Source organism: Tauraco erythrolophus, chromosome 3 (genome assembly GCF_009769465.1).
Source record: "Tauraco erythrolophus isolate bTauEry1 chromosome 3, bTauEry1.pri, whole genome shotgun sequence".
NCBI classification, from domain to species: domain Eukaryota; kingdom Metazoa; phylum Chordata; class Aves; order Musophagiformes; family Musophagidae; genus Tauraco; species Tauraco erythrolophus.
Genome location: NC_141467.1, coordinates 47,323,774 through 47,350,622, shown reverse-complemented (window position 1 = coordinate 47,350,622; position 26,849 = coordinate 47,323,774). Strand labels below are relative to the sequence as shown.

Here is a 26,849-nt window from a genome sequence, read left to right as displayed (position 1 = left end):
AAGGCTTGCCCTCCCTCCTCCAGCTTCCTGGGAAGGGCCGAACGAACCACCCACGGGTCACCCTTCCTCACAGTCCCACGAAGCGGGAGCCCACTGAGACCGCCCGCTCCCGCCTCAGCGTCCCTCACGGACTACACCTCCCGGCACGTCCTGCGCCCGCCCGGCCACCGCCCGCCGCGCGGCACGCCGGGAGCGGTAGTTCCCCCCAGAGCGCGGCAGCCGCCCAACGCACTGAACGATTCGCGGCGCGCGTGTGTGTGTGTGTAGAGAGGGAGGTCACTTCTCCCCGCTCCGCTCCTGCGTTTCCGGCGGCTGCAGCGAGGGCTGCTTGTGAGAAGCGGGCCGGGCCGGGTCGCGGCGGGCGGGCGCTCGCTCGCTCCAACTGGCGGGGCGGGAGGCGGGGGGAGCCGCGGGCGCAAGCTGCGCACGGGCGCATGCGCACAGCGGACCCCGCCGCCTCCGCCGCCCTCGTGTCCGCGGAGGGGTGGTGTTGTCGGCCGCCCGCTGAGCCAGTCGTGCGGGGAGGGCGAGGGAGGGCGGTGAGAGGGACTCGCGGCGGCAGCGCGCCCGCCTGCCCGTGCCCCGCCAGCAGCGCCCGCAACCGCGCGGAGCCACCGCCCGCCCGCCCTCCGCGAGGGAGCGGCGCCGCCGCCCGGCCTCCCCCTCCCGCCCCTCCTCCGCCTCCTCCTCCTCCTCCTCCTTCCTCCTCCCCCCACTCCTCCTCCCGCCGGAGCGAGCGAGATGGCGGCCGCCGGGGCTCTGGCAAAGCACGAGCAGATCCTCGTGCTCGATCCGCCCACCGACCTCAAATTCAAAGGTGAGGGGGAGCCAGGGGGGGAGGGGGGCAGCGGGACGGCCCGGCCCGGCGGGGTGTCCTGTTTCGCCTCGGCGCTGGGCCGCCGCCGGGCGCCTCGGTTACCCCCCCCGCCCCGGGCCGTGGAGCCGGGCCGTGCCCGGCCGGGTCCGTCGGGGGGTCGGGGGGCGCCGCCGAGCCGGTGAACGGGCTCGGCCGCCGCCATCTTGGGATCCCGCGGGGACTCGGGAGCGTGTCCGCGGCCCCGGCAGCGCTGCGGCCCAGCTCCCCGAGGGTGCCCGCCCGCCGCCCGTTCCGCCAGGCGGGGCGCTCGGGGGCCGGCCGCTCGCCCGCCTCCGGAGTCGCCGGTGCGGCAGTCCGCCCCCTAACCCCGCGCGTTTCCCCGCATGCCGGCGCGGCCGCTGCCGTGTCACCGCGCCGCTCGGGAGGCGCGTCCCTGGAGTCGCGGGGCCCGGGGAGGGGACGGGGCCCGGGCCGGGGAGGAGGAGACGCTCTCCTGTCATTTCTGTGGCCGCGGGGGTCTGCGTGGCCGCCACTGTCCCTGCGTGAGGTCTCCCTCTGCCTGCAGCGGGTCGGAGAGGCTCCGAAGCGGGCGATGGGAGCCTTGCCGCCGTGCGGGGAGGCGAGCAGGAGGAGGAGACTCGCATCAGGAGGCTGCCCTCACGTCCGACCTTTTCCCCCTCCCGCGCCCCGGAGGGGCGTCTGCGGGCGCCCGCCGGAGCCCAGCCCCGGCCGCCGCCGGCGTCCCCGCGGGGCCGGTGCGGTTCTGCACCATCGCTCTGGGGGTGCGCGGTGGGCGATGTGCGGCGCTCGCACCCTGGCCCGGATGCAGCCTGGCCCGCTGGCCCGGCGAGTGACTCCCCGCCCTTCCCCTCAAGTTGTCACGTTTCAGGCAGGTTCTCGGTGCGTGAACAGGCAGCTCACGCCTTTCTTGGGAATGAAGGAAAGGAACGTGTGCGTTTTGGAAGTTTCTGCGTAGCGGGTGTTGCGTGCCGAGCGCGTGACTGTGACCGGCATGACATGCTTCTCTCAAAACAGGTCCCAGTTAGTTCTGTTATCATGTAGGGGTTTTTCTCTCCTATTAAATTAGTTGTGAAAAGGCAGACTCTTCCAAAAATGAGTGAACCTTGAAAGGTAAGGGCATAAAGAAAAGCGTGATAGGATAAATAGTTTCCCATAGTATCCTGTGATTATATTTTATACCCATAAGTGGCTTTGAGAAAAGTCTCTGAACGTTTCAGATTGAGAATCAGCAATATTAGATTTTTTTTTTTTTAGACCTGTTAATGTTATCTAAACTTATGTTTCAAATTTTGTGGCTAGTGTCAGCACATGTACTTGCCTAATCCTATAAATGTTTCTGGTTTATTTTCCATTTTTAGTAGACTCGTTTTTTATTGTTTTAGAGGACAGAGTGGAATTTATGATGTTGTAAAAATCTTTAAATGGACAACTAGAACAAATTAATGTTTACATAGAAGAACGCTGTATTCCCCTAAAATACTGAAGTCGCTGGCCTGGCTTTTAGAAAAGAAGCTTAAGTATGATTTATCAAAGAGATTTTTAACAACCTATACTTGTTTTATTGATCCATCAAATAGATTAGAAACCAAAATCTGCCTGATCACACATTAATTTCTTGATAGCTTCAATTTTTAAATTTTTAAAAGGCACATTCATAGACAGAGTCAAAACTATAGTGGGGATTTATCTTTTTTGCTTCTGTTTTGTGTTGTTAAAATGCTGCCAGGTCTGGCTGCACTCACATTTCAATACACTTTATTCTTATTTCAAGAACAGGTTGTAGGAAAATGCATGATTTTTAATTTTTCGGTTTTTATACAAAAAAGGCTACTGTGTCTAATTTGAAGCTTTCAGATGTTGAGCTGTCTTCAAGTTGGAAGTAAGCTGCATTTATGTGGTATGAAACAAAGTGATACAGGGAATATAGAATAAATACTAGATTGAAATTGTGTCTGTATGAACTCATTTTCAGTCAGTGATTCTTATTGTGCTGCGTATTTATGTACTTAGAGCACGAAATGTGTGTTCTTTCGGCATAACCTTTGATTTCGGGCTCATGCATATATTAGGAAAATTTCTGTAGAGCAGACTAAGCAAAAACAAAATCTGAAGCATAATGAGACTGCAGTATTAATACTCCATGGAAAGCACTCTCTATCACTATATTATTACAGTAATATACTATAGAAAGAGCTATCTGTTGAGAGAGCATTGAGTGCACTCTCAATAAATATTTCCTGCCTGCTTATTATTCTGAGGTTTGTGAACCACAGACAGTAATTCAGTTCTGAAGTACTGCAGTGAAGATTACAATATTGGCAGAAGGGAGTTCTGAGTGTTATCTTTTAAAAAGTAATTGGTTACTAAGAGAATGTATGACTCAGAAGAAGTGCAGCTTAGTGTAGGAAAATCATAAAACTGTTTAATTTTTTTTTCCATGTAGCTGATTATGCAAAGTTATTTTATTAGGACATTTATCCATTATTACTATTTACCTAATACTGTTGATGCATATGTAACAGAGATACAGGTTAAGTCTAAACGTCTGAACTGAACAAATAGTTCTGTTGGTTTTCTCTCCTCAGGAACTTGTAATGGATTTGCTGATCTTTAGATTAACAGTGAAATGTGTTAATATGCCCTCCATGCAAACAATGATTTAAATTAAAAAACACATAGGACTTATGGAATTGTTTGGCAAAGTTTTAAATTCATCATTACCTGATGAAACTCTGCTTGGTTGGTTTTTTAATTTGTTTGATTTATGGCTTTTTTTTTTCCCCCTAATCTACTTTACTCGATCAGCAAAAGTAAGGTATAATATGTTTATCCTGTATTTTATTCCACAAAACTCAGGGGGAGGTCTAAAGAACATGTCCCATGGTGGCTAACACATTACATATTTCCCTTGGTGACTGAAAGATTAGAATCTTGTTTTTAGAGTACCTCGCATTCCTAGAAATTCAGTCATTAATAGTGTTTTGGAGTCTGATTAATTCCTTCTGCTTCTGTGATAACTAGATTTCTTTGGATTGTGGAACCATCAGGAGTACCCAAGAAAACCCACAAAACAAATAAGTACATTTCAGTGTTGTGCAAATGTGACAAGGGGAAAAATTATACTTAAAAGTGATGAAACTAAGAGGCAGTTGATGCACTACATAATACCTCTGAAAGAGTTTCATTATGGAGCACTGAGAATTTGCCTCATGGTTCTTGTATCTAGGTCTTCAGCCATATTAATCCTGTAGGTTAGCTTTCTTCTGTGTTTTAGTCTAATGTATTTTGTTTAGCTTCTCAAGTCTGAAGTTGTTTGGATTTGTTTAAGACTGGATAGGAAGAATTGAAACATGAGACACTTAAAAGCAACTCATTTGAAAGGTGGAACATCTTATTGGGGTCTTTTCATGTGACTCATGCATATAATCACTGTAACTCTAGTAAAGGTTATGGTAATCTGGAATTGGTTCTTTGTGAGTAAATTTTTTTTAAAAATATTTTTTTGAAAAACCAGTTGTGTAGCTAAATAGCAGCACTTGGAAGTTTTCAGTTCAAAGGTTTCTAGCATTGTGTTGGGAACTAGGTCTTCCTTAAGTCAAAGAAGCCAGCCTTGCAGTTGTAACATGTATTTAAGTTGGTGTTGGATGATAGTTATTTTTAAAAACCTTTGCCAGATCTTTAAACCAGTCATAAGACATGCTTCTGCAATACCTAATTGAAAATCAACACTAGTTGATTTGATGAGACTTGGAAGATTAGTAGACAGTGTTCAGAATTTGAATTGCATGTGATTCAGAGGTGCCTGACTAGCAATGATCAGACATTATAAAAATGTCTGAATATTCTATATTGATATCCTTTATTGAAGTTCCTGCTTGCAAGCGTGTGAAATCCAGTTACTTTGCCTTTGTAAAGGTCTCAAAATAACGAGGTGCACTTTTCCTTTTTTTTAATTACCTTGAGGCTAGAAATAAGACAGCAAGTAAGCAGATCAAAATCAACTTTTGAGCATGTCTGTGTGCAATAAATTTTACCTTTGATGGTTTGAGTTACTGGGAGACATCAGTCTGACAGGTGATGTTTAATGTCCGATTATTAATCTGATTCATAATTCAGGATTGTTAGTGTATGAAATCAGCTGTCAGCTGGTATGTGTTCGAATGACTCTTGCCAGGTGGAGTAGAGAGCACTTCACTGAAGTATTACGGCTCATTCTGAAATACAGATTTTGACAGCCTTTTAAATAATACCAAAATATTGCTGTAGATTATTTTGTAATCGTTACACTGCTATTGGTAACGTTGAAAGCCAGAGGCTATGTGTTGCTGCAAATCGAGAAGGTGGAATTTAAAGGTAAAAATAGCTCAACGTTAAATCCATCCCCTGCCCTCAAGGTCTGTTGCCAGAATTGGCCCAGGATATCTTTTAGTGTAAGCAGAGTTTGAAGTCCTCAAATGTGATCTTGCTTCCTTGTTTGTGTGTCTTGATTATGTCAAATTTTATGCCTGTTTTCACTCTATTCGTGGTACCAGCAAATTTGTGACGTCTCGACTTTCTACGATTGGTTAAAAAAAGGCGATTGGGATGTCAATTTTTTGGTGTCTTCATTCAAGAATATTTTTGAAACTAAACAATGGGAGTGTAGAGGGGAAAAACTGGTTTTAAGTGATAACTAACACAGTTGTGTTTTTTTGATACTTTGAAATGATTCCATTTAAGTTAATATTTTTGCTGACTGAGTGTTGTGTAATGGCAGAGATTGAACATGCCATAGAATGACTCAGTATTCAACAAGTAGTCTTTTTTCTTTTTTTCTTAAAAATCCAAGGATTCTTGGAATTGTTTACTCTCTGCATGCATCTGTACTTCTATCCATTGTTTCTTGGCTTAAATGTAATAGTTGTTAGTATTTTAAATTTTTAAAAAATTATAGGTATTAATGAAAATTGAGACACAAAATGATTGGTGTGAAGGAAGATAATTTTTTTACCAGGTGTTGCTTATGAGGTGATATTATGTTAATACATGTGTTTCTACCATGGGGTTAGACTGCATTTAAAACTGACTAATAAAAAGGAGTTGTATTGATCTGTGAAGTCAGGTGTGTTATAGGTGTTAGATTATATTTTGGCAGATCTAGCTTGCCGTTTGTTTTAAGATTCAATAATAGAGAATTTTCCTGTGATGATAGAGGTATACAGCAGTGAAGATTTATAAGTTTTGTCTTTTACCTGCAATTTATAGGTCTCTCTTCCTTAGCGTTCCATCTTCACTAAGCAGGAAAACACTATCCAAACCTCACCGTCTTGTACTTGAAGTGTAGGCATTGGTATAAAAGCTTCACCTTTACATTGTAATTAGTATAAAGTGCCTACTCGTTATGCTTGTTGATAGCCTAAGCAAGTGTTGTAGATCACTGTAATACATCATTATTAATATTGTAAAAAATACTTTATTATACATAAACACTGTACCATTGTTCAAGGCCAAGCTGAAAAGTAGAAACTTGCCATGAACAAGAGGAGCTGTTTTATGCGTTAGCTAATAGGTCTGAATATTTAGTGCACTGACTGCCCATTGTGGTATTATAAATTGTTCCTGTTTCAACTTGACTGTGGTTTGTCAATGTTTTACTTTCTGACCAACTTTGTCTTTGGGAGATGTTTGTTAACTAGATCTTTGTGACTATCAGTCGTTAAAGGGTTATTACATGCTTAGCTTACAAGCCATAAATTCAAGTTAGAAAAAGCTGCTGGAGAGAACTTGCTGTGTGTGAAATGGAAAAAAAAAAATCACTGACCAATTAGATAAGTATTACATTTTCCAGTGTGAAAGTTGTAGAATTACAAGGCTTTTATTGTCAAATGAGCCAGATAAGTGTGTACAAGCTAATTTCTTAAAAAAAAAAAAAGCAAATTTACTCTACTGAGATAATTTATGATATGGTATTGTTGAAAATAAAAATGCAGAAACACAAGTTAGAGTTTTAGTGACTTTGTTTTCCTTAAGATAGTAAGACTTTATCTGTTGCATAGTGATCTTGACCTCTTTAGCTTCTCTTGCCTTTTAGTGCTAGGTGTTTTGTTTTTTTTTTTTGTATTGTATACAGTTGTTTCATTGCATTGTGAAATATTTGGCAATGTAGATGTCATGGTTCATTTTATGTTTTGAAAGTATTTAGAAATACATGATTATTTAAAATAAATATTTTCAATTTATTTCTATATGAACAAAGTCTTGAGAGTTAAGATAGTTGCTGAATATTATCCTGGTGTAGGACTTAAGGTGTTTGTTTTTTAATAACATGAGTAAGGAAGAAAAGCAAAAGAAAAATAATTGTTTGCCTGAATTATAAGAAGATAGTCATATCAGAATTTTTCCCTCCTGTGCTTCTCAAAATGAGGTCTCACTTGAAGTAATTCTTAATTTGACACTTCAATGCTTGAACAGGTCTGACCTCGATAGTATGCAAAGCCTTAGAGGAAAGAATAATTAAAGACATGGAGGTAAATGGAACGTGGAATAAAATGCAGCATGAGTGTCCTAGGTAGAATGTACCATTCTTATCTGAGGCCTCCTTCTCTCTCTGTGTCTTTTTTTTTTTTCCATCTCTTCTGTATGCATCCCCAAATAATATCTGATCTTGCCACTGGATTTACTGGATGTCATTGTATTATTTCATAGATTCATAGAATGATTTGAATTGGAAGGGACCTTTAAAGATCATCTAGTCCAACTCCCTCCTGTGGGCAGGGACACCCTCCACTAGATCAGGTTGCTCAAGGCTCCATCCAGCCTGACCTTGAACACTTCCAGGGAGGGGGCCTCCACAACTTTTTTGGGCAACCTGTCCCTGTGTCTCACCACCCTCATCATAAAAAAATTCTTCCTTATGTCCAATCTAAACCTATCCTCTTTCAGTTTAACTCTGTTGCCCCTTGTCCTGTCACTACAGGCCCCAGTGAAGAGTCTCTGTCTGTCTTTCTTATAAGCCTCCTTTACATAGTGAAAGGCCTCAGTAACGTCTGCCTGGAGCCTTCTCTTTTCCAGGCTGAACAGCCCCAGCTCTCTTAGCCTTTCTTTGTAGGAGAGGTATTCCAGCTCTCAGATGTTTTTTGTGGCCCTCCTCTGGACCCACTCTAATAGGTTCATGTCTTTCTTGTACTGTGGGTCTCAGAGCTGGATGCAATACTCCATGTGGGGTGTCTCACAAGAACAGAGTAGAGGGGAACCATCATCTCTGTCGACCTGCTGGTCACACTTCTATTTATGCATCCCAGGATATGGTTGATCTTCTGAGCTGCAAGTGCACGTTGCTGACTCATGTTAGATTTTTCTTCATCCACCGGTATCCCCAGGTCTTTCTCCTCAGGGCTGGTCTCAGTCCGTTTGTCCCCCAGTCTATATTGCTATTGAAAATTGCCTTGACCCGGATGCAGGACCTTGCACTTTGTCTGTTGAACTTCATGAGGTTCACATGGGCCCACCCTCCAAGATGATACAGGTCCCTCTAGATGGCATCCCTTCCCTTGAGCAAATCAAGGTCACCACTCGCCTTGGTGTCATCTGCAAACTTGCTGAGGTGCACTCAGTCCCACTGTGTCATTGATGAAGACATTGGATAGTATTGGTCCCAGTACAGAACCTTGAGGGACGCCACTTGTTGCTGGTTTCCCCTTGGACATTGGGGCATTGAGTGTAACTCTTTGGACATGACCACCCAGCCAGTTCCTTATTCATCTAATAGTCCTTCCGTCAAACCTGTATGTCTCCAATTTAGAGGTAAGAATGGTGGTTGAGACTGTATCAAAGGCCTTACTGAAGTTCAGGTAGATGACATTTGTAGCTCTTTCCTTGTCCACTGATGCCATCAGTCCATCGTAGAAGGCCACTAGATTAGTCGGGCACGATTTGCCCTTGGAGAAGCCATGTTAACTGTTTCTGATCACCTCTCTGTCTTCCATATGTTTTGACATATCTTCCAGGACAGTCTGTTCCATGATCTGAATATAAATTACTTGATACAGAGGTATCTGCAAAACTAATAATTAAATTGCAGGTAAAAGAGCTTAATGGAAAAATGTAAGGTGGAGAAGGGACAAGCTATAAAATAAACTGTATCACAGCTGTTGGGGGATTGGAAGCTTAATGACATTTCTAAAGGATGGACCAGTGTCATGTTTGAACTTGGTTTAGTATCTTCATTAATGACCTTAATACGGATGGGACTGTGCTGATAGAGCTCATTGGTAATGCAGAGTTAGGAGATGTGATGAACGCAAAAAAGATTAGTGCGTTTATGTGTTAATAATAGAACTGCTGTTTTCTCATTGTAGTTGGAAGTCATGAAGGAGTAGAACTAGAGACTAGTACTTAATCACAGGTTTATTGCGAGTGTGATGAGTCATGAAATGGGGCAAATATGAGACTGTAGTTTTGTAGTGAGCGATCTATTAATGTCAAGGCTTATGGCATAGATCAAGCTTTATGAGAATGCGACCCTGGCAACACCTAGTCGGAGGAAATGAACCCAAATGGGAATAGTGCAAAGAAAAATTTATTCACATAAGTGAAGTAGAATAGCTTGGCTTGTTTATCTTATGAAGACTAAAAAGGGATCTGATTGCTATCTATAAATATATCAGAAGAGATAAGCACTAGGGAATACAAAAGTTACGTAGCCTAAAGGATAGGATTGGTACAAAAATGAATTGGCATCAAGTGGCTGTGAATGTGTTTTTAACGTTACTTTGTTATACTGTTGGGATACTACTTGCAAGGAAACCAGTGAAAACTACAAGAGCGGTGGTGTTCTGTTTAATGTTGGGGTCTGGTCTCTTATACCCAGTTCTTGGAGCACACCAGGAAAATTGCTAAGTAACAGCTTTTGGTCAGATCTTTCTGTGGAAAGACTGATTTTCTATGTGCCCCTACAGCTGCCATCTGCGATGATTACAAGTCTTCTGATCACTGCTGTAGAGTTTGAAGAGTATCTTGTATGTTGCAATTCAGATCAGAAAGGTGTATCCAGTTGGAAATTTTGTATTTGAGGATGCACACATATTTTAAGCTACTGAATTTTGCATATTTTAAACAGCAGACCTGAGTTTTTCAGCATCACTGAAACCTTTTGTAAGCTATAGCAGGTTAAAATACAAAGCAAGTTTAAAAGGAGAAAGAAAGGGAGAAGTTACTTGTTTATTTAGTTCTGTTGTTCAAATCTACTAGTATTCTTTGAAATCTAAGAACCTCTCTAATTATCAAATTCAGTAGTTATCCTACCTCATGCAAGTAAAGAGAATAGTTGCTCCAGTGGGAAGGATTTATAACACAGCCCTGAGCTAAATTGTTAATATTGCATCTGTACTGAAAAATTGCTTGTACGTATTACTGAGTTGTTTCAGGACTTTATCATAATTTGCTGTTTTAAATGTTCATGTTAGCAGTAGTAAAATATTTTTGTTGCTTTTGTTATTTCAATGGTGAGAAAGCTTTGGGATGAATAACACTATCAGTAGATTCTTAAGACTTTATGCTTGTAGAATTATGAGCTACTATTAGACATATATGACTGACTTGGACTCAGACTGCTAGATTTTAAAGCTTAAGCTAAATACAAGTATTAGTATCTTTGGATGGAGTTATTCCGTGTTATACCATCTTATTAATAGAGGGGTTTTTGTTGTTGAGGCTAAGGAAACCTTTGTCCATATTTAACACTGAATGCAGTCCAATCACCTTTTAGTCTGTGTTTAATATATAAAGTAGATAATGTTCTCTTTACCAGAATTCATGGTAATGTTCTTTGGCTGTACTTTACCCTTGATATAGATGCTTATTGCACTAACAACATGTCAGTAACAAGCTGGGGTAAATATGGAAATTTTGATCCAGAAGAAAATGTAAGGAAAAAAAATTGTTTGTTTTGTCTGCTGAAATGCCACTGTATTGTATTCCTGTCTTTTTTCTGTTAGAATGGCAGGCAAAAGGTTTTGATTCCCATTTCTCTTACACCAGCCTGCAGTAAAGTATGCATGCCAGCATCTGCACAAGCACTGCTAGTAAGCTGTGTAGCCTTATATAGGCTCTTCTTGCCCCTTCGACAGAGCAAGATGAGCTCTTTTAGGATTAAAAAATGAGCATTGTCTCAGCATGTTTTTTCAGAAGGAAAAATCTTTGACAGATACATCATCAGCATGGATGCTGACAGCATGTCATTGTGGGAGCTCAGATAAAATCTGATGTTACCCGTGATAAACAGTGCTAGCCTAGAATCATCTTTCAGGAGCTGCGGACGTTGAGGTGTGTCAGCTTGCTTATAAAGCCTTTTTTGCATTCTGACGCTTACGTGCATGTTGATGGTAAAACTAGTAACTGCTTCTCAAGTGCTAGGGTAGAATAAGAAGTGAAAGGTTCTGTATTATTGCTCTGATATATGGATGTCTACCTGAGAGCCATGGTTATTTGTAGGTATTCTTAATCTTATACCTTCATCCACTCATTATTCCTGATCATTCAGACCTATAATGTTGAAGTGTTTAATCCATGAAACCTAAGCGGTTATGCTTCATAGACTGTGAATAATTTTAACACAGGTGGTTTGTTACAGTTGGAATTTTTTGTCCAGTTGAAGAAGGTATTTGAGTGGTCATGATTTTAGTATTTCAGAAGGAAGGAATTATGTTCATTGGCAATGCATGTTATGGATTCTCTTCAGATTGTTTTCACAGAGGTCTGAATATGAATTTCTTACAACTAATTTATGGAAATAAACATTCCTCTCACTTTCTTTTGTGTCAGCTGCGCTACCTATGCTTTTTTTTCAGAAAGTACTATAAAATTCTGTTTGGAGCAGTTAAGTACTTTGTGTATATTTTAAGATTAGGCTTCTTATCTGTCAGTTAAAGTAGTTTTGACTTGCTATAGGACACTGGTCTTTCATTTTAGACATCTTTCCTTCGGTACTCTTGGTGGAAGATCATCAGGTCAGGGAATACTGGGGTAAACTGAACATACGTAAGTCCATGGACCCTGATGGAACGTACCCACGAGTGCTGAGGGAGCTGGCTACAAGCTGACAGGAGTCTTGTGAAATTCAACAAGAAGTGCAAAGTCCTGCACCTGGAGAGGAACAACCCCCCCATGCACCAGTACAGGCTAGGGTCTGACCAGCTGGAACGCAACTTTGCAGAAAAGGCCCTGGAGATCCTGGTAAACTCCAAGTTGACTATAAACGAGCAATGTGCCCTTGCAGCAGAGAAGGCCAATGGTATCCTGGTCTGCATTAGGAGAATGTTGCCAGCGGGTTGAGGGAGGTGGTCCTTCCGCTCTACTTAGCACTGATGAGGCAGCAGCTGGAGTGCTGGGTCCAGTTCGGGGCTCCTTGCTACAAGAGAGACACAGGCATACTGGAGAGAGTCCAATGTAGGGCCACAAAGATGATGAAGGGACTGGAGCATCTCTCCTGTGAGGAGAGGTTGAGAGATCTGAGGCTGTTCAGCCTGGAGAAGTGAAGACTCAGGAGGATCTTATCAATGTCTGTAAATACCTGGAGGGAAGGTGTAAACAGGAGGAAGCCAGATTCTTTTCAGTGGTGCCCAGAGGCAATGGGCACGACCTGAAACATGGGAGGTTCCCTTTGAACATCAGGAAACACTGTTTTTTTACTATGAGGATGACTAAGCAGTGGCATAGGTTGCCCACGGAGATTATATGATCTTCATCCTTGGAGATATTCAAAAGCCATGTAGACATGATCCTGGTCAAGTGCCTCTAGGTGTCCCTGCTTGAGCAGGGGCTTTGGTCGAGAGGTCCTTTCCAACCTCAACCATTCCGTGATTATTATGTCAAACGATGGGAAAGAAAAACAATTAAATTTTGTCCTAATTAGAAAAAATCTTTATTATATCTCTTTATTATATCGTATGTATGCAGATTACATGGGGCTATGTCAATTTAACTTATTTTTCCTTTGTTTTGTTGCTACTATTAATTCTAGCAGAATGAGTTGATGGATATCTTACTCTTTTCCTGTGAGGTCTATCATAAAAGTCAGTTAACGCGTTCTCAAAATTTGTCTTGCTAGCTTTATAATGTTACTGACTTTAACTCCGTTCTCACTTGTTAGGGCTCAAGTCGTTAAATGCAGTTAACGGTTTTTCTTTGGCTGCCCAGCCTGACTTGTGCTGAAAGAAAACTGCCTTGCCTGGTTTTGTTTTGGTAAAAGATGCCTTGAAGTGTTCTGTATATTTCAAGTGCTCTTGAAATTTCAAAGATGATGAAGCAGTTGTGAGAAAACAGCATCCCACTTAAAGCATATAATCCTAATAGTTCTTGAAGTTAACAGTGCTAACTTACACATTTTAAGGAGTTTGTATTCCTTTTGCCAGTCTGCGTACTTTTTAATGTATTCTTGTATGGTTTTTAGATGTGGCCGAATATATCACTTTACTGTGCCAGTTTACAGTTTAAATAAACTTCAATTCTATGCGTAAAATAGAGTGCTTTCTGACAGAGGCAGCTTAGGTATTAGCTTTTATAACAGCTACAGTTCAGTGTCTTAAATCAAAGAGGACAATATACTTAATGGTTAAGCTGTTAGCATAAAATGCTGTTGAATTTGTTTAGTAATGTTTGCTCATTTTTGTACAACTCTACAAGTTCTCTGCCTTCTAATTATCAAAGATTTTATGTAATTTAATAAAATGATAATTTATTAACGAATTTTAGGTAGAGGTGATGTTCTGTGACAGACTCTGTGTGTGAATCATCAGCCTTACTAATCTTGAATGGAGCTTCTTGATAACCAAACCTGTTTGCTACTGAGAAGTTCTTTGTTTTCTCTGTACTACTAACAGCTAGAGGTACTGGCAGTGATCTCTCACCTTTCCCAGGGATACCGGCGCTTTGTCTAAGCTCTTCCTTCCCGCTCTAGAAAGGCATATTCACATCATCACTTTTTCCTTTATGTTTGACTATCCCAGGCGGTAGGATGACTTTTGGAGTTGAGGAACTGAAGGAGACGTGAATTTGAGGAGAAAATGACACCATTGATCGAAAAGATCTCTGTACAGGTCCTACCTGCCCACTGATACATAGTATTTTGGTTTTACTGCAGTGTAACTGGCAAGGTTGTGGCAAGCTGAGAAACTTGGCACTGTGTTTCAGTAGTGGAAACTGGCTCTGCAGAATTGGTGTCATTTCTTCTTGCCCACTAGTTGCTGTAGTCCGAGCTGTTGCGGTGGCTGCACTGTAAGATTGCCGGAATAGAAATTCAGTACATAATGTTTTTGGAGTTCTCTAGTATTTCCGAGTGTGATTAGGCAGGTGTCTGTCATTCCTTTCTAAGGCTCTTTTAAGTAAAAGAGACAGGAAGATTTTTGGCATGGATTGTCACTGCTCCATTCAAAACAGTTGGAATAACCTGGCACTCTCACAACTTTGTTTCTAGGGAGATGCTGTAATTGGGGTCTTGAATTTACACTACTAAGTGGGTTGTTGAACTCCCTGTGCCCTTTAAAGTAGCTCTGACTGTCAGAGATTGTTCGGTTGAAGTTACAGGTTTATAAAGCAATGATCTCTTGTTGTCAGACATCATAGTTATATCAGTGTAGCTTGAGGATTTTATTAGTTAAATTATCACAGCGTCTGAAAACCTTAGTTACAGATCCAGAAGTCCATTGTCTTAAGTTGTATAAATATAAGATAAAATACAGTCTTAAGCAGTTTACAATGGAAGTATTGTAAAACAACAGTAGAAGAGTACTCATGAAGTATTTTGTGTGGTGGGTGTAGTTAGACATAAGCCTGTCGGAGGTTTAAGTGCAGAAATAAAAAACAGCTTTGGCCTGGGTGTCATGCAAGCAGGGAGATGCTCTTTTTGAGAATATAATGCGGTCCTAGTGTAGCTGTATGTTTTCTGAGATGAAGTTGGCATGTGTTTGCCCATCGTGGTGCATGGGCAGAATGTCTGTATCCATCTTTGCCTGTTCTTTTCTTTGGTTAGATGTGGTCTGTGCAGTTTAGCCTAAAACGTTTCTCCTTTCTGATTCTTCCTCACCCCCTCTCTTCTCTTGTTTTTTTCTCAAGAAATTGTCATGATTTATACTTTTGCACTCAGGATGTTAGTGCCAGCTTGTACTTTTATTTCCCCACTGTCCATAGAGTAGTGGTATTTTTGTTTGTGTGAATGGGAACTCTTCTGCTGTTGCATGGTTTCTTTTTTGAATGATATGTCATACTAATTTACATCATAAGAATGATTCCTCTGAATAGTAATAGATATTTTTTTCTGATTTACTGTCCTTGTGTCTCCTCCTCCCTGTCCATGCTGAGATCAGTGCTGTCTGTTGATTTGCCACTAAACTACCAACACAGCTGAGTTCTGTAGGGACAGAGTAGTTTTTTCCTTCTGTGCACTAGTTTGTTACCAGCTATTTATTAAGTCTGATGGTTGTGAGTTGAGAGGCTTTATACAGCTTTTTTTTTTTCTTTAAAGCTTTTAGAAGGTAGGTGGAAGGTAAAGCTGTCAGAAGGGTGCTATCGACCTTGAAAAAGATTTCAGTCCACTCTGAAAGAAATGTCTGATAGTAAAAAATGTCCCTGAGCTAAAGGCTCTTTTTTTTCGAAAGTACCAAGAAATGCAAAGGTAGTCACTACATTCGTGTACCTGGGGAACGAAAGCAGGTTGTTTTTTTTAATAATCTGTGGTATTAAAACTGACAGTAAATATCTGAATCATTTGAAGAGTATTTTAAATCCTGTCTCATTATGCACTTTGAGAAGGCAGACATAAGGGCACCTTTTATGTCTAAAAAGAAAAAGAACATTTAAAAAAAAAAGTTTAAAAAACAGTTTATCATCAGTTTATAAAGCCACTGCTTCGTTGTCTTGAAATAAGCTTTTTTTCAATAATATAGCTCCTTTTCTTGATGGCTGTGCCTTTCAAAATGAGCCGCTGAACTGAGCCTTTTTTTTGCTCTGAGCGGAATTTTCTTAGTTATAGTAATTGAGAAGATTGAGAAGCAGTGCTCCTCAAGTTGTCTAGAGTTGCAATTAAAAAAAACAACAACCACACCTTTGAAGGCCAGGCTCAAGGTGCTGTATGCCGCTGGGCACTGCAAAGGTGATGCTTAGGTGTCTGTTGGTAAAACACTCAGAATAAGTTCCTCAAAAATGTTTGCGTAGCTTGAAAAATAAATGTTTACTCTTTTCTGAGTGTATCAACAGTCTCAGATTTAGAGGAGTATTCAGCTGCCTGATTTTAGTTCAGCTTGTGGTATGGGTGTTGGGAGTTATTTTTGGGTCACACTCTATAAGCAAATGCAACTGGATCCGGCAAGAGTCATCAACAGTAAGTGGCAGGAAACTTTGAGGTAGTTTTGTAAATCTTCCTCTTGAGGGCTTTGTCTAATCTGGTTGAACTGAGAGGGTGAGTATTTCATCTCTGTATAAAGCCAGATTAGAAATGACGTTTCAGACAGGTAATACCAGTTCCTATTTTCTCAAGAGTCTCATTGAATATAAACCTAGCTCACGTGTGTCTTCATCTGCATCTCGGTATTCTGGTTCTCAGTAATTCCTGGTTTAGTCCTTTATTGATTTGTATCTTGGTGTTTTGTCTCAAGTCTCTATTTATCACTCCCTCAAAATCAAGGATTTGGACTGAGAGTTATAGAAATGAAGACATGGGTCAGATAGTGAGCCCTATAGTGTAGTGATGTGTGTGATAGTGGCTGGTACCATTTCCTTCAGAGCAGTGCAGACACCTCTGTGGAATAAGGTGTCCAGAAAAGAACTGACTGACTTTGCCTCATGCAAGTAGTGGTTTGGTTTCTCCTTACTACTTGTTCATATCATGTATATTTTTCATCCTATTTGATCTAAAGTTTGCTTTCTTTGTGTTTTTTTTTTTAATGGAAAAGTAGTTGTCATGTTTTCAATACTGATGAAAATTATTTTGTAGTAATTTGATGTGTAATTTTTAAAGAATGCTAGAGTTTCTTAAAAGTTAATGTACACATGAAATATCGAAAAAATTTCATGTTCATATGAAATTCCGTTTTCTAAGTTATATTCTTTTAGTGCCTGTGTAGTCTTGCTTTCAGTTGACACAAGCATAAGGGAGATTTAACACACCTCAGAACACTGTGAACCTTACTTGCTTTTCGTGCTGTTACTGTATGGCATCACATGGTGGTGATCTCTGTTGGAAGACCTGCTTCTGCAGCTTGACATTGAAATTATGCCTCTGTTGTGGTTCAGCCCAGCCAGCAACTAAACACCACACAGCTGCTTGTTCACCCTCCCCCACCCTCAGGGAATGGGGAAGAGAATTAAAGAGGAAAAGGGAAGGAGACTCGTGGGTTGAGATAAGAACAATTTAATAATAATAATTATGTAAAATTAAAATTAATAATTATAATCATGATATATGAATATATATCCGTATAATGATAATAATGTACATAAACAAGGATGCACAGTGTAATTGCTCACCACCTGGTGACCAACACCTGTCCCATCCCAGTAAATGATTCCAAAACAGGTAAGTCCCAACACCACAATCCGGGACAAATGAGAGGCCTGAAAAGAAGAAGGGAAGGAGAGAGAACTCTGAGAGTCTGAGAGCCCTCCAAAGAGTTCCTCAAAGAGCAAAAGCTCCTCTTCTCAGTCAGCCCTCCTTTATACACTGGGCATGACGCTGCCTGATATGGAATACTCCATTGGCCAATTTGACCCTCAATCCTAAGTCTAAGTTCAAATCAAAAGGAGAGTTGTGGACCCTCTGTCCTGGCCATGCTCCCCCCCAGCCTGTTGTGCTCCCGCTCATGGGAAAATACATGGGGAGCTAAAAAGTCCGTGATGCCTCAGCACCAACTACAAACATCAGTGTGCTATGGACATTCTTCTCATAAGGAATCCCAGACTAAAATCAAAACATGGAGCTCTTCTAGCTGCTGAAGAAAAACTCTGATCCAGTCTTAAAGGCAATTCCTATCCTGGTGGCTTAACATAAACACAGTTTAGACAGTACACTGCATCCAACAGGTAAATACGGCAACTAGAACTTCTTTTCTGTGAATCAGTTAGAGTATATGCATAAACAGAATATCATCTCTTGCCTATTTTGAGTTTAAAAGAGGAGTTCGATGTCTGTTTCTTTTAAGTCTGTTAAGAGCTCAGAAGTGCAACAGAAGTGGAAATCTCAAGAGCAGTTAGAATATTTCAGTATCATGGTGTTTTCTTAAAACGATTAGAAAGTGTTCCAAAGTATGTATTGCCTCTATTCCTAAAGAGAAATATACCGACATTTACTTTTGCATATGACCATTATCTTCTAGGTATTTAAAATGTTAAGAAGGATTTCAAAAGATTAGCATATGCATATATGAACTTTTTTGTGCCAGCAGCTTGTCTGTCGTTCTATTTGAGTTATTTGTTCATTGCCGTAATGTATATTATTATAACTAAGGTGATAGAGCATGCTTTGCATGTAACAATTATATGTGCTTAACACATGTATGATTTAACCTTCTTTTAGAAATTTGTTGCCATCAAGTTACATTTTAAAATTAATTTGTACTGTATAAACAGATTTCTTTTCCAGCGATACATGCATATTTAAAAAGCCAACCCTTTTTTCAGGTCCCTTTACAGATGTAGTAACTACAAATCTTAAGCTACGAAATCCATCAGATAGAAAAGTATGCTTCAAAGTGAAGACCACAGCGCCTCGTCGATACTGTGTGAGGCCAAACAGTGGAATTATTGACCCAGGATCGTCTGTAATTGTATCAGGTAAAAGCAAATATGTGCAGTTCTAGCTTAGGTGTTTTTAGGCCTTTCATGAAGTTCCTTAATGCTTGATCTTAGAGGCTGTTTGAAGTATGTCAGCTTTTTAAAAAGATTTGTGAAAAAATAAAACTGTTTCCCTTCATTAGTGCAATGTCAACTTGATGTAGAGCTGCAATGATACATGAAAAATTCTCCGTACAGAAATACTTGCCATTTGTCACATTTATCTGTGGCTCTCTGTGAAAGGAGGAAAAGAAAATTGGAAATGGGCAGTGACATTAAAAGTACTTTTGCTTCAGACTACTATATTCATGCTTATATCTTGAAGCAGGACTTTGCTTGGCTGCTCTGATGTGTTAACATTTGACTGTTCGTTGGCATTTAAAAAAAAAAAAAAATTCACAATTGTAGACTAGTTGTTTTGACCGTAGTATTGGTCCCTGAGTGCTGTTGTTTCATAATTCTTCCATTTTTCACAGTAGTGTATGTTAACTAGCAATCATTAAATTACTTTTTAAAAAATTGTATTTTCTGTTATTTTAGGTAAGTGGAGCACTTTGTAGCCCTTAAATATGAAAAATCTAGTACATTTCACTATAGAGACACTCACTCCTTACTCTGTTTTTGCTTGTTGGGTGAGGGGATTAAAAAAAAAGAATCCTTCCTTTTCAACACAGTGTGAGCCCTGAAGTCAGACAATATTTTCTTTTTTCTATGAAACTGCATGCAGGTTTGGCTTACATGCTTCATTCTGACAATCACAGAGTCTTAATAGCTGGATGCGTAATGGTCTGATCCTATACTGGACTGTACAATGTCAAAAAGACCAGGAGTTGGTAATCATGGGGAGTAGATGTTCTCAAGAAAGTGGAAACAAAATAGGTATCAGTCTTCTGATTTGGTAAATGATTTTTGTAGGTCATACTCCCGATCATTGTGAGGTGGGAATCTCCAGAATAAAGGGGATTCTCAAACCAGTGGCTGTAAGAAGTGAGAAACTATTTCTCTGGACCTACCATATTTCCCAGCTTGGAGAGAGGGGAATCCCCTGTTTATAGGCTGTGATCTTACAGGTTGTGGAGATCACAGGCAATACAGGTGTGAGCTCGTAGATGTCCTAAGTCTAGAAAGCTGATTTTAGTAGAACCCTTGGAGAGCTGTAGCGAAGCAAAAGGGAAACATGGAGCAATCCTCAGAGCTTTTCAGATTCATATCCTTTTACGCTTTGGGAAGTTTAAAAAAAGCTGGAGAACTAGCTTCAGCTGATACGTTCAAATGTTGCAAGGAATAACTCAGGCAAACTTTATAATTGATTAAAACTTTAGAATAACTTTCCTTGCAGGAGAGACACCAGTTTTCTAATCTAATGCAATCTGTAGAATGTGTCCCTTTAAAACTTCAGTATTGCTTATCATGGACAGTCCATCATTTTGTGGGTGAAAAGATCATTTTAGTGAGAATTGGTTCAAGATTCAAGTAGTTAAAAGCCTACTTGATTTCCGTCTTCAACTTAAAGCCGTTTTGTCTTAACTGTGTGTTTGATCTGGTATTGGAGATCTTTTCTGTGGGTAGTCATACATCACAATCAAGATATTGCTGGACTTTCTCTTCAGGGAATTGAATAGATTGAAGTATTCCATTTGCCTGTTGTAAAGTGTGTTTCCATAGTTATAAATCATCCTTTTAATGCTTTGAATATTTCCATTTTTTAAATTAGGCAATACTGGAGCTGTAAGCAATATTTCAGCTTTGAGTTTACCAATAAAGGGAAACAGTATTATACTGCTCGACTTCAGTTTGCATAGCAGAGAATCTTTGATATCCCCTTTTCTATATTACTGGATTCCCATGCAGTTATTCAGCTACACTAACCCCAAGACACTTTCATGTGCAATTGTTTAGTTGCAGTGATTTCACAATGCTTTTCTGAGTAAGTTCTCTTCCCCACAGTGTCAGCTTCATCTTTTTGTTTTCAGGCGTGTAGTTTCTTTTTGGATCACTTGGTAAGCCAAGTGCGCAGATAATTTTTCTAGTGACCCACTTTATCTCCTCAGTTTCTCAAATGAGGGCTTCCAGTGCTGGCTTGTCTTTCGTATAATTAAAAATAGATTTCTCTTATATTGTCGTGCAGGGAGAAATAACTTTAGGATACCATGGGCTGAAACTCTTGTGTTCAAAACTCAATGCTGGTAGTGTTAGCTGTCTTCAGCCTATATAATGCGTTGTGCTGATTCAGAGTCAAGCCAGTCATTAAATTCGTTGTTGATGTGATTGAACAGTCATTTTAAGGAAGTCCATGGGCATTTTTGTTTATCACTTTAACTGTGAATCACTAGGTAACTTTCTTCAGCCATGTTTGTACACTTTTTCCAAAAACACTAATTTGGTAATACCTGTTTTTCTTTACCTTGATGCCCTAAATAAACTATTTATTATTGTAGCAGGTAGTCCGTGTTGATTTTTCTTTTCAGAATATAGTGTGTTATTCTTCTTCCTTCACAACTTGTTACTGTTACTTCTTACTGTTTTTCCTTCTGGTTTTCAGACCCTGTTAAGATTTATTTTGTGGGGATAAAGCCCTCCTGTGTAGAAAACCTAGGCTTAATGATAAGAGGCTTGCTTTCATAACTGTTGGTTGCAATTCCCCTAGAAGTGATCTCTGGACTACGTGGAAATTCCGAGAACATGGTGAAAACTGTGGCTTCGTATGTTAATGAGATTTTCCATGATTACTTAAAACTGAAGGGCTTGAAGAGCTCTTTGAATTTGTGAATTGTCTTTTTCTGCTGCTTTTTGATTCCGTCGGATTTTCAGCTGTTGCTGAGTAGTCAAAGAACATAAGGTTATTTAACTAGTTATCCAAGGATTCTGCCAGCGTGTGAAGAAGTTCTCTGATGATGGAAAGCTGACTTTGCCGTCTTTCAAGTTACTCCATCTGTTCCCTTGGCTTTAGGAAACTGAAGTACTGCATGCTATTCAGTAGTCTGTTGATGGAACAGTTCTTAGAGATAAATTGGTATAGCATCCGTATCTGGAAGAAGCATTTAGTTTGATCAGTTAGGTTTTGGACCACAGTGAGACCAATGATTAAGGAAACTTGACTTCTAAAACTTTCCAAATATAATTGTTTAAAAGCATATCAAATACTGCAGTTCCTTAGGTGCTTTATTTGTGAAATATATCTGATTTGGATTATTCACTTATCCTTTGATTATACTGTATCATTGAAGGAAAAAAAAAAAAGATATAACCGTCCTGTAGCAAACACCTGCAATTTGTAACTAGTATTTAAGGCCTAAAGTCAGATGGCAATGTAATTAAGTTTAGAAGTAATTTTTTTTCATAGGTACCAGTGAATTTGGAAATGCCAAGTTATTAGTTTTGATACTGTACTTAGGATTTTATAAACTAATGCAGCTCAGGCCTACCATGAAGAATTCATTCTCTGTGTGAAGGGAAGCAGGTCGAACTATACATCCAGTGAAGATTCAGAATTGTGGAAAATATAATTGAATTGTTGAAAACTGTAGTGGTATCGAAGTCTACCGACTGAATTGGTTTAGAATATATGGAAAGGTTGCTCAGAGCATACAATGTGTTTTTTAAGCTGAATCAGTATTTCTGCTATAGCTTTTTCATTGCTGTAAAATAGATAAACTTACAGATACCTGTTGATGGGACTCCTTAAATGCAATTTCTTGTGTGTTTTTGTGTATGTTGTGGTGTTTTTTTTTTTTTAAATCTTTATCTGAATTTACTTCAGCTTCTCTTTTAATTTTCTGTAAAGATATACTGAACTGGAGTTCACGTTCTGTGGAAGACAAGTGTATGTACACTGTAAAATAGCTTCTTTCTACAGTTCACTCTGAGTCCTCATCCTCTGGTACTCCAAGTTGCAAGTGTACCCACATACACAAAGTTAAATATAACTTGTGTGGCCCTGTACTCTATCTGAAGTGAGGCAACTATTTGACTCTGAAAGGAGACAAAGGGGCTAACGTAATAGTTGGTTTCAGGGTCTGCTCCAGGCAGACAGCATGGTTGGAGGTAGACTCTGCTGGTTGTGTATCCATCCCTTTGCTTCAGTAGTGCCCCAATGCTACCATAACAAACCTTGTGTATTCAAGAATTTCCGCAAACTGTTATATTATGCCCCTGGATTATGCAACTATATCCTGTAAAAGTTCTGGTCCCCTGGTCTGTATTATCATAGAATCATAGAATCGTTAGGGCTGGAAGGGACCTTCAAAGGTCATCTAGTCCAACCCCCCTGCAAGGAACAGGGATATCTCCAACTAGATCAGGTTGCTCAGGGCCTCATCCAACCGGGCCTTGAACGTCTCCAGGGATGGAGCATCCACCACCTCTCTGGGCAACCTGTTCCAGTGTTCTACAACTCTCATGGTAAAAAATTTTTTCCTAATATCCAACCTGAATCTACCTCCCTCTATTTTAAAACCATTACCCCTTGTCCTATCACAACTGGCCCTCCTGAACAGCCTCTCCCCATCTTTCTTGTAGGCCCCCTTGAGGTACTGGAAGACCGCTATAAGGTCACCCCGGAGCCTCCTCTTCTCCAGGCTGAACAGCCCCAACTCTTTCAGCCTGTCCTCATAGGAAAGGTGCTCCAGCCCTCTTATCATCTTCGTGGCCCTCCTCTGGACCCTCTCCAACTGGTCCATGTCCTTCTTATGTTGGGGACTCCAGAACTGGACGCAATACTCCAAGTGAGGTCTCACGAGGGCAGAGTAGAGGGGGAGAATCACCTCCCTTGACCTGCTGGCCACGCTCCTCTTGATGCAGCCCAGGATGCGGTTGGCCTTCTGGGCCACAAGAGCACATTGCCGGCTCATGTTGAGCTTCTCGTCCACCAGTACTCCCAAGTCCTTCTCCTCAGGGCTGCTCTCGATCCATTCTCTGCCCAGTCTGTATTTGTGCCTGGGATTGCCATGACCCAGATGTAGGACCTTGCACTTGGCCTGTATTATAGAGATCATGTTATTTCAGTCCTTTTGAACTAAAGAAACCACATACCAAATGGTGATACCAGGGTGACCTGGACAGCCGCTCTGTGATATAAACAAATACAGTCTGCTCCTGGATGGCCTTGTACAACTTGGATGGATGAAGGTACTGTGCTTCTGTAATCAAAGCTTTCCTTTAAAAGGATTGTAGTGCTGTAGATATAACGGAGGCTATAAATTCTGTCAATGTAATTTTTTTCACTGAGCTTGTTCACACTTCAAAATAATAACTTCAGAAACATGAGTGTCCATTCTTGTCCAACAGAGTTTTCAACTTTGGAAAGCTGAAAGTACAGTAAAAAGGCTGTCGTTCAGAAAGTCTCAACTGCTTGCATATCTCTGAACCTACCTCTAGTACTTGTAGAACCAACTATGTTGTGTCAAAAATGCCTGTTTTAATGCAGAAGGTTTTTTAAAATCTGCATTAAAGTATGTTGAAAGCTGAAAATGCAGAGAGAAAATAAGATAAAATGCAAGGAGCACGTATTATGAGTTTTATTTTAATGTTTCTCTTAAAGCTGTTTTTCCAGGGAATTTGATTTTGAATCTCATCCCTCTTTCTTTGCTGGTAGAATGCGGTGGAAGCCCAAAACTCGCCATAGAATTAAACTGTGTACCTACGTTTTGGAGTACTTTTGGACAAATGTTAACTATTAGACTGGACTTATGGTTAAGAATGTTAAAACCTGACACTATAATTTTTTTTGAGCTCAATTTGAAAGTGTTTTAAAGATTATTATTTAGATTATTAAAGCCCCAGGCAGATTTACCTCCTATAACAACTGTAGTTTGAATGAGGTATTTTAGTGGTTTTTTCCTCCAGCTTAGATGAATGTACCTTTAGAAGTCATTTGAACTTGCCCCACTGCTTGATGGTCTGATTAAAGTACGTTCTCTTTTTTGTTGTTGTTTTTCTTTCTTTTTTCCCCTTCGAGTAACTATTATAATGTGTGCTACAATTGTTTTGTCTTTGCATTCACTTAATCATAGAAAGTCCTGTGGTGTTTCCTTGTTTGTGTTTGTGGGGTTTTTTTTTGTCTATTTTACAGGATCTGTTTTTTCATGCTTGTATATAAAAAGTCTTTTAGCTGTAGTAATTATAGAAATAATCATGTCAACTACACCAGACTCTGAAAAAACTTTAAGACTTCTCCTCTTGGTACCTGTTGCTACAGTTTATATCTGCTCTCTTTTCAACACTGCCTTATGCATTAAGCAAATCTGAAGTGGATAGCATGCTTTTTACAGTGGTTAGCTGAAGAATCACAGTTTTATGCTTTATTTTTTCTTTCTAACAGTAATGCTGCAGCCTTTTGACTATGACCCAAATGAGAAGAGTAAACATAAGTTTATGGTACAAACAACCTATGCACCACCAAATATTTCAGACATGGAGGCAGTGGTAAGTAAAAATGGGGTAAAATGACTATTCCCCCCCTTAAAAATTCAAGCCTAAGTGTAAATGAGTCATGTTTTTGGAATTTATTTTTGGAGAATTGGGTTTTCTCTGAATAGGTATGACTTCTGTGCGTAATTCAGGGGTTTTAATATTAAATACAAGCTTAGTTCTTAGTACTTGCCTAGTGAACTGGTTGGCAATAGGAGTGAATCTAAGATAAAGTCAGTTCAGTGTTAAAATATGAGCATGTTATACCTTATGTGCAGCTAATCAGAAGGGGATAAACAGATTGTATTTGAAGGAACCAAGAGTATATTTAAACAAGCCTGAAGCTGTATGAAATGGGCGTATTTGGTCTGAAGAGTGTTTAAGTGAAATGTTGAATGGGATTATACTGAATTAAAACATTTGGAAGACTAAGATATGGCTCCCTACAAGATACCAAGTGGCTAAACACAGCACAAATGATAGATTTATTTTCTGTTTTAACAAAACGTGTTGTAGTTTCATTTCTTAGGCAAGATTGGTCTGATGAAAAATCCAGAAAGAAGAGATTTAGGTTTGTGCTTGTTAGTTCAAAAGTAGGGACACCTGTTTCTGACCTTACAAGCTGTCAGCAATGAGAAGGAAGCCTTCAGTTGTCAGAACATGCCCTTTAGGGTGTATGTGAGCTCTCATAAGCATGTATATAAAGGTGGAGGGGATGATACACAGGCTTCTGTCTCTATAGAGAGTTTTAAAGAATGTCTGAGTTTACACAGGTGTGTTCAATGTTCACTGAAGGCAGAGGAGGAGAGGGGGAAACAAAAGATGAAGATGAGGTTTTATAAATCACTGAAATCCACCAGACCTCTGCTGGTTTAGGCTCTGCCCCCTTATATGAAGGCAAAGATTACTATGGCATTGCTCTTCACTGGAAATAGGGGAAAACCTTTTTGGTGTTGTTAAGCTTTTGAGACATGTAGCTGCAAAGTTAACATCTCTCTTCCTTGTTGGTCTGGTTTACTTTTTCTTAATATGCTCTGATAGCTCTTGGTTGTGTGTGGTAAGTGAAGCGTAACTATTTGGTGAATGTGTAAAAATCTGCTTTAGAAATACTTTTCAAATAACTGCTTTGTCAGTGTGTTCAAGTAGAGAATACTGAGAAAAAGATCTTGCAGAAAATCGCTAATTGTAGTTATATGTTACTGTACGACTAATGCCACTGAAAAAAGCACAAAAAGAAAAGGATGGATGTTATGAAAAGCCTGGATATTCTAGTCTGTAAGACTGGCAATTTTAAGGTAACTTCAGAAGACCTATTGTTGGAAAAAATTGCTGCAGACTTCAGATCAGTCTCTGAGCCTAAAGATTTAATTCAACTACATGAAGTGTATGCTTTGAAAGTTGGCAGTTAAGCAGAGAGATTACAACATATTACACAATTATTTAAATATATTGATAACCATTAGAATTCCATTCCAATATGGGACATAAGAAGTACATTTACCAAGGAGTGATAGGGCTAGAACTTTGTTCTTAAACCAACTCAGACAGTACTTGTTCCTCATTGTGTGTTAAAGTGTTCCTTCCCTATTCCCTACAAACCTCTGGATCCATCTTTGCATTGAATTTACTCATTTCCATTTCCCGACTTAAGACTTGACTGTTTCTAGCTTTCATTACTTTGCAGCAGTCAAAGTGAACAAAAAAACCCATTATTCAGAAGGAAGTATGAAAATTCCAGCTAGGGTAAGGACAATATTCAACTATATAGGAGGCAAGTGCTAAGACCAAGCTTATGAACTGTTCA

The 26,849-nt window shown here is 40.2% G+C and overlaps 1 protein-coding gene across 1 annotated transcript in view; it reads left to right on the top strand.

Annotated features, from left to right (window-relative positions):
- Positions 1-686: 686 nt before the first annotated feature.
- The window catches only part of VAPA (VAMP associated protein A), a 31,168-nt gene continuing 5,005 nt past the window's right edge, over positions 687-26,849 (top strand). The window contains exons 1-3 of the mRNA XM_086608566.1: positions 687-817; positions 18,485-18,637; positions 24,957-25,060. Of these exons, the coding sequence (XP_086464692.1) occupies positions 742-817; positions 18,485-18,637; positions 24,957-25,060 (333 nt within the window). The 5' untranslated portion in view covers positions 687-741. The remainder of the gene's footprint in view (positions 818-18,484; positions 18,638-24,956; positions 25,061-26,849) is intronic.